General features: G+C 42.3%; 1 protein-coding gene across 1 annotated transcript in view; it reads left to right on the top strand.

Annotated features, from left to right (window-relative positions):
• Positions 1 to 328: 328 nt before the first annotated feature.
• PDE6D (phosphodiesterase 6D) overlaps positions 329 to 8,759 on the top strand; it is a 42,161-nt gene continuing 33,730 nt past the window's right edge. The window contains exon 1 of the mRNA XM_080933256.1: positions 329 to 547. Coding sequence (XP_080789382.1) covers positions 498 to 547 — 50 coding nt within the window. The 5' untranslated portion in view covers positions 329 to 497. The remainder of the gene's footprint in view (positions 548 to 8,759) is intronic.

Genomic DNA, 8,759 nt, shown 5'->3' with positions numbered 1-8,759 from the left:
CCTGGGATGCTGGGAAATGTAGTTTCTGCCACCTTGTACAGTGCAGCCTGCCATAGTCTCAGACCACTAGTGTGCCCGGTGACGGGAGCAGGCTTCTCAAAAGCCTCTGAGGATTTCAAGCCACCGCTCCGCTGTGACAAACTCTAGGCAACAGCACGAAAGAAAATTCTGTCCTCCGGGACTCCTCCAAGAGGGCCTTTCCCACTGACGCTCTCCGTCCCCGAGCGAAGCCGCTGAGCGTTGCTATTGGCTAGTTCAGATGCCAATCGCCAAGACTGGCTTGCCATTGGTTTCAGGGCGGGAGCTCCACGACTCGAGGGAAGGAGAAGGGATCAGGAGCGGGAGCTGAGGGGAGGGAAAGGCCGGTTCGGGTCTGGCCGCCACCGCTGCTCACCTGAGGTGTCCGGCCGGGCTGCGGCTGTCCTCGGTTCCTGGGTACCGTCTGCGAGGCCCCGCGGAGCCAGCGTGGGAGGGCCGCAGGCGGCAGGCGCCGCATCATGTCAGCCAAGGACGAGCGGGCCAGGGATATCCTGAGAGGCTTCAAACTGTATCCGCCCGGGAGCAGGGGCGGGGCTGGGAGGAGGCTGTGGCTCTAAGGAGCCCGGCTTTGGCAGGGGCTCCAGGTGGGCACCCGGGAAGAAGGGCTGTGGAGAGGGGACAGGAAAGGAACGGTGTACCGGGCCCCCGGGAGGAACCGCGAACGGGAGGCAGGCACAGGGGCACCCTGAGGGAGGAAGGGGACGTTGACAGAGCCTGGGGGTGTTGGAAGTAGAGTAGCTCCGGGACCTGGCTGTGAGAAGTGTTCCCATCAGAAAGTGGGGTCCTGAATGCCGAGGCCAGGAGGGGGTTGCAGTCCCCATGCAGAGGCTGAGGGAGTGCAGCAAGCTGGCCTCCTAGCTACCTAGAAGCGTCTTTGGCGGGAAGCCCATGGGGGGAACAGGAGAAAGTGACTCCAAGCAAGTGACCTTGTATATGGGGAATAACTGTTCCCCACCTCACCCCACCACACACACACCCGTCTTGTTTCCACAACTTTTCTTCCTCACTTGTGGCTTCTTCTGGAGCTGGAGTAATAGAGAGGTGGGAAAAGAGAAATTCAAGACTGACCCCATCTTAACACTTTCTTGGCCTTTGGAGTATTGGATGATGACTTTTCTCAGCCTCTCAAGTTCTCTTTCTAGGAAGATGAAAAATATGAGGTGTGTGAGATGCCTTGAGGTACTTTGGTTTTGAACTGACTCCCGGTGAAACTATCCTTGTTCCTTGGTATTGCTGTGGTTAATGCTTTATTATGGTGGAACTGTTCACAATTACTCGATTGTGTTGGAGACACCGTATGATATCAGAATTCATTGCTTCGGTGAACTTGGTGTTGGATGCTGTTGTCCCAGTACTTGGGAGTTGGAAACAGAGGGATCAGGAATTCGGGTCATCCTCAGAGTTTTGTAGAGTTCAAGATCAGCCTGAGTTAGAGGAGACACTGCTTCAAAAAGGAAGACAGTGAGGAGGCAGTGGAAGAAAAACCATTGCCTCAGACCTGTTGTAGGTGTACTGTGAGTTTTGCGACCTCTCTCTCTATAGTAAGAGAAATTCAAAGTGTTTGTTTTGTTTTGGAAACAGGGTTATACTGTGTAGCTCTGGCTGACCCAGAACTCGATGTGTAGACCAGGCTGGCCTCAAATAAAGATCTACCTGTCTCTGCCTCCTGAGTGCTGGAAGTGCTCAGGATGTGGCCAGCACCTCCGGCTAGTAGCTATGTATTTTGATGGACTATTTGTCACCATAAAATGCAGATGAAATATATTCCAGTATTATATTCTGCTGACCTTGATCTCTGCTGTACAACATGGAATATTCCTAAGTACGCCCCTCTGTGTAATGTAACCATCATTTACTGAGCTCCTTCCTCCCTTGGAGGTTTAGGCTTCCCTAAACTCTGAGCAACCTGTTGCATCTTCTCAAGATCCATTTCACATCTTCTAATATTTAATTGCTTTGCTATGGTTAGAAATCAAGGTAATCGTAAATTCTAGAATACATAGCAAGGCTTGATAAATCATAGTTATAATCCCAGCACTTGGTGGAGAGCTAGAAAAAATTGAGCAAGAAACTGTCATGTGTTTAAGACCAGTCTAGATCATAGAGTGAGACCCTGACTCCAAAAAAGAAAGAATCCACACCCCCCCAAAAAAAAACACACACCACAATATGAACAGAGAAGAGTAGACTGGAAGCATAAATGAGGTCGTGGGTTTCCGTAGCACCAGGGAGAGAAAACAACACAAGAAGTTTTGGGTGCAAAATGAAAGCCCTTCAAGTGAAAACTATACCGAGGTTTTGTGGCGTTTGTTTTTAAGGGTGAGAAAGTAAAGTGCATTGAGAGGTAAAGAAACAGCTCTCTGTAGCTGGCAGGGACTGGAAAATGAGTTACCCTGCTGTGCTTTCTAAAAACAGAAGGCTGTATCTCCTTACTTACTGCCATTCATGCTAAGCCCTTTGTATAGTGAAGTCTAGTAACAGACTCTTCTGTAGCTCCTGTACTTCTCTGTCTATTTGGAATAGACGAGTACAGCAGAAAGCCTTAGACTTGTCACTTTTACTCCTGACATGAAGCTGTTGAGATAAAGGCTAAGGGGTAAATATAGGAAATACTATAAAGCTAGATGTGGTGGCACACACCTTTAATCCCAACACTCAGGAAGCAGACAAAGGTGGATCTCTGTGAGTCTGGGGCCAACCTGGTCTGCAAATTGAGTTCCAGGATAGCCAGGGCACATAGAAAAAGCCAAAAAGAAAGAAAGTGTGTGTGTGTGTGTGTGTGTGTGTGTGTGTGTGTGTGTGTGTACGTGTGTACATGTACTTAAGTAATGATGTTAGTGCTTCAGGAAGCCAGCTTTCAGGAAAAGCTTGACCTGAGCTGATTAAATTACAAAGCACAGGGGAAACAGCCATGTAGAAGATAGCTGGGGAGGGATGGAGGGCTCATCCTCCGGTATCCTTTGTTGACATCTGAAAAGGAAGAGAAGAACAATGGGGCTGGAGATACAGCTCAGAAGTTAAGAACTTAAGGATGTTAATTACTCCTGTAGATGACCTGGGTTTGATTCCCAGCACCCACACCAGGCAGTTGGTTAACAGAATTCCAAGGATCTAACACCTTCTTGCACCTGCACATATGTGGCACATATAAACTTTCATTTAAGCACACATATACACATAAGTAATAAGTTTTTAAAAGTGAAAGAAAACAGGAACTGTATGGCTTACCACCCCCATTTTTTTTAAAAAGGTAAGGTAATTTTATATTAGAAACAACTTGATCAGTCACCACTCTTTGCTGGATAATTTTTTTTCCGAACTGTTTTCAGACTGATTCTAGGGGAGAAAATTGTATTTACTACTTGCTTAATTACTTTTTTTTCTTAAACATTTATTTGGGCTGGAGAGATGGCTCAGCGGTTAAGAACGCTAACTGTTAAGAACACTGACTGTTCTTCCAGAGGTCCTGAGTTCAATTCCCAGCAACCATATTGTGGCTTACAATAAGTAAATATTTTTTAAGATTTATTTATTTATTTATTTATTTATTTATTTATTTATTTATTTATTTTATGTATGTGAGTACACTGTCACTGTCTTCAGACACACCAGAAGAAGGCATCAGATCCCATTATAGATGGTTATGAGCCACCACGTGGTTGCTGGGAATTGAAGTCATGACCTCTGGAAGAGCAGTCAGTGCTCTTAACCACTGAGCCATCTCTCCAGCCTGCTTAATTACTTTTCTATGATGAGTTACTGTGACCAAAGGAACTTAGTAAAAAGGGGCTTATGGTTCCCTAAGGTTAGAGGCCATGATGGGGAGTCTGGCAGCAGGTAGGCAGACATGGTACAGGAGCTTACATCTGATCCACAAACACTAGGCCAAGAGAGTTAACTGGGAATGTTGAAGGTTTTTAAAAGCTCAAAGACCAGTTCCCAGTGACACACCTCTTCCAACAAGACCACACCTCCTAATCCTCCCCAAACAGTTCCACAAACTGGGGAGTAACCAAACATTCAGATATATGAGCTTGTACAGACCGTGCTCGTTCAAATACCATGTTACTATTAAAAAATAAATAAAAAGGCACCACTGGTACTCAGTTTCGCATGTTGATTTTATTTTTGAAAATCTTATTTTATTGAAAAGAAAATGATAAATTAAAATTTGTATTCCTGCATTTCCCCACCCTCTGGAGAAATAATTTAGCATAGTTATATTTTATGTTGTATAAAAACCATAGTTAAGTGCTAAACTAGCTAGGTGGTGGTGGCACATACCTTTTAACTCCAGTTCTTAGGAGGTGGAAACAGATCTGAGTTCACAGCCAGCTTAGTTTACCTGGTTTATATAGCAAAGTCTAGGCATTCCAGGGCTACATAGTGAGGGACTGTCTCAAACAGAGAATCAGGGAACTATACTGAAGTGAGGAGCTACACTGCCTGCCTTGCAAGTCTAGTCCTGTGTTCCAGGGGCAGTTTCTTTAAACCTCTGCCTCAATCTTCTCAGGGAGAAAATAGAATTAATAGCACCTGTCATAGGTCTGTCGAAATATGAAATGAATTGCTATCTAAACCCTTGGAAAAGTACCTGATAGCCAGTGAGCCTTATGCCTTGGCAATATTTTTATTAATGAAGTTGCAAATTTCTTCAATTTTCAGGTCTTTTTCTGTTAATGTTTACCCATTTTACTATTTTTTTCGTATTAGCCCCTTGCCCAACATGTCACTTGTGACTGTTTTGTCCTAGTATACTGTTTAAAGCCTTTTCTGGGGTTTGGGTTTTGTTTGTTTTTGTAACACTGGAGATTGAAGCTAGATGTGAATCACTTGATAGGCAAGCACTCTACCCAGCTATATCCCCAGCTTTCCTATGCCTGTTTGTTTATTTATCCCCTAGCAAAGCCATGCACGAATATAATACATTCCAGTCATACTCATCCCTTTCTTTCTTCTCCCTGTCATCCCCAATGTCTCCACACCACTGTCATGTCTTTTTGTTTTACTTTCTAAACAGTTTACTTTGTTACTCACAGGGTTTAACCAGGGCTGCCCAGTGGGCATGCTCGAGTTACTCACACACCAGAGGAGGGCTCCACATCAGTGGCTACACCACTGAAGACTGTGACTTTTTACAGTTCTATCTTTGAGACAGAGTCACACTATAGCCCACACCAGCCTTGAACTCACTCTGTTGCTCCAGTAAGCCTTGAACTTGAGCCTCCCATAAAGCTGGGATTTCAGGCCTGAGCCACCATGCCTGACTTATGTCTCTTTATCATTTATTATTATTATTATTATTATTATTATTATTATTATTATTGAACAGAATTCTCTAAACTTTTTTTAAAAAAATATATTTAGCTTCCATTTGGCTTTTGCATTTTTGTCTTATTTAAGAAAAGCTTGAGCTGGAGAGATGGCTCAGTGGTTAAAGTTACTGATTGCTCTTCCAAAGGACCCAAGTTCAAATCCCAGCACCCACATGGCAGCTCAAAATTGTCTGTAACTCCAAGATCTAACACTCTCACATAGATATACATGCAGACAAAACACCAGTGCACACAAAATAAAGGGAAATATATTTTCTAGAAATACTTCAAGGAAGATCTTCCTAATATGCTCTGGTTCAGCTCATATAAATACTTTACCTATTTTAAGTCTTAATCCAATTTTAGGGGCTTTACAGAAGCAGGCTGTTGTGGCTGTTGTTGTTGTTGTTGTTTAAGGAGCTGGTGATCTCTCTTATCCTGCGATTAATCAAATAGCCTGTTTCTTATTTTCAGTACTTAACCCTTTAATCCTCTGAAATGTATTTATACTTACAGTGTGTGGTAGGAATAAGCTGTTTGGAAAGTTGGCTATCCCAGGAACATTTACTAGGTACTTAGACTGTCCTGCTTCCATTGTTTTGGAATATTTGCCATGTAACAGTTTCCATAAGACTTGAGTTTACTTTTAGGATATTGTTTTCATTGGTTTATTTCTTGCCCATGCCTGTACATACTAAAGGGTAATCTCCTAGTGTCACAGTGTGGTCTAATATAGTTTCAGTGTGATTGCCATGACAGGAGTATATATCTATAAAGTCATAAAGTCCTAAGTAAATATTTGTGTCCCTTCTACTCACAGGAAGCTTTACCCATATATGCCCATTATAGATATCCAATAAGCATGAATAATATTGCAAAGCTTAGATTTAACTAAGAGAATCCATGGAAAACTTTGTATTTGTTATGTTACTTCAAAATAGGATGTTCTCTTAGCATTTCCATTCCCATCCCTCCTTACCTGTTTTCAGCTCATACACATTAAGAGTCTTCTGTTTCTTTGTTTATTAAAAAGAATAATATTTCCTAATTGTAAATGAAAAGAATAAATATTATGGGGTAGGGCAAAGTGATTTCCTCTGCATAGATTTTGGATTTGATCCTTTTAAACAACTGATTGTAAATCCCCCATTCCCCATTTATTTCATTTAACAAAGGTCTGTTTGGTGGCTGTCATGCACAGGGTATCCTGCACTTGAAGGCTACAAAATGAATGAAAGATCCACTCCCCTTTAATTCTACTTAGAATTAATGTCTTTAACATGGTGTTACTAGCTGAGTCTGGTGCTTCAGGCCTGTAATCCCCACTACTCAGAGACTAAGACAGAAGAAGCATTTAAAGTTCAAGGCCTTCCAGGGTAACTTGGTCTCAAAGTAAAAATTTAAAATAAAAAGAAGCTAGTAAACAGTGTTCACCTAGTTAATATAGGGTCAGTGAGATCAATAGCCAAGCCCCAGGACCTACTTGGTAGAAGAAAGGAGCCTGCATATATTTTCCACTGACTTCCATGTGTGTGCACATGCAAACACAAACACACACACACACACACATACACACACACACACTCTTAAAGTAGTTAATTTTAAAAAACAGACTGTCAAAGATGATGTTTTATAATCTCATCACCTTTAATCCACTGGAAATTTGCTTTGGTAGAATCTATGTATGTATAGTTTTGCTTTTGTTTTGTTTTGAGACAGAGTCTCTCTACATAGCCCTGGCTGACCTGGCACTTACTGTGTAGACCAGACTGGCCTTGAACTCACAGAGAGCCTCCTGCGTCTGCCTCCTGAGTGCTGGGATTAAAGGGCCATGCCCAATAGGTTTTTGTTGTTGTCGTTGTCACTTAATCATCTCCATTTATTCATATTCTAGAAGTTAATATAATGTTCAGATAGAACATAAATTAAACTTTTGATTTAAAAGAGAAAAAAAATATTGAATACTTCCAAAGGAAAGACCAATAAGTACATGAAGACATATTCAGCCTTATTAAAACTGTCTTCTTATTGAGCAATAACTCATTTTGAACCACTTTGGAGAAAGGGGAGCACTAATTTGCTCTCTTATGTGTGTGTGTGGAGCCTCTATAGAGAGTACTTGATATCTACCAAAATTTTGTGTGTAATTGCTGTGGCAAGTGGAACAGAGGTTCAGACTTGTTACCTTGCCTTATGACCTTCAACACAACACTCACACTCATCGTGCCCCAGTCTCCATAACTCATACCCCCAGAGGATTGTTACAAAATTAAATGAAATTTCAGCCGGGTGGTGGTGGCACAGGCCTTAAATCCCAACACGCAGGAGGCACAGACAGGTGGATCTCTAAATTCAAGGCTTGCCTCGTCTACAAAGTGAGTTCCAAGACTACACAGAGAGACCCTGTCTCAAACATTTGAAAAAGAAAGAAAAACGGAAAGAAATAGTAGAGCATTTAATTTCCCTCTCATGTTAATATTGTCCATGTCAGGGTTGTCTACAGCTGCCTTGCCCAGGCCTTAGAAACTATATTGGGGTTTATGAGTTCTTAAATCATATCTTTATCTGTCAAGTTCTTGGAGAGCAATCAAAGCATGCCACCCATACAACCAATGAATACTGACCTTACATTGTCTAATCATGGACTATCTTTTAGATTATGATTAATAACTTGCTTCCTCGGGCATCGTCTTAGTTAGGGTTTCTATTGCTTTAATGAAACACAGTGACCAAAAAACAATTTAGAGAGGAAAGGGTGTGTCTCACTCATTTTTCCATATTAAAAAGTGGCAGGACAGGAACCTACAGGCAGGAACTGATGCAGAGGAGATGGAGGGATGCTTCTTACAGGTTTGCTCCTTGTGGCTCGCACAGCCTGTTTTGTAGAACCCAGGACCACCAGCCCAGGAATGGCATCACCCACAATGGGCTGGGCCCTCTACCATCAATCACTAATTAAGAAAATTCCTCACAGGCTTGCCTACAGCCTGATCTCATGGAGGCATTTTTCTAATTGATGGTCCCTCCTCTCAAATGGCTCCAGCTTGTGTCAAGTTGACAAAAAAAAAAAAAAAAAAAAAAAAAAAAAAAAAAAAAAAGCCAGGACAGGACTTTGAGAAATTGTTAAGTCATTCTGAGTGAAATATAATTTTATTGATTGTATTACTCAGGATTTTGCATATGTGTTCAAGTGTGCAGCCACAGGTGTGTGAATACAGGTAGAGGCCAGAGATTAGTCTTAGGAGTTGATTCTCAAGTACCAATATATCAACTGGGCCACCATGTTTGAGACAGGATCTAGAACTCACCAGTGGCCAGGAGCTACCTGTTTCCTTCTTCCCAGCACTTGTATTACAAGTCTGTGCCACCATGCCTCACTCTTTTGTGTGGCTTCCGGAATCAGTC

The sequence above is a fragment of the Micromys minutus genome, assembly GCF_963924665.1.
Source record: "Micromys minutus genome assembly, chromosome: 19".
NCBI classification, from domain to species: Eukaryota; Metazoa; Chordata; class Mammalia; order Rodentia; family Muridae; genus Micromys; species Micromys minutus.
Note: the sequence above shows the minus strand (reverse complement) of the source record. Positions and strands in the feature narration are given on the sequence as shown.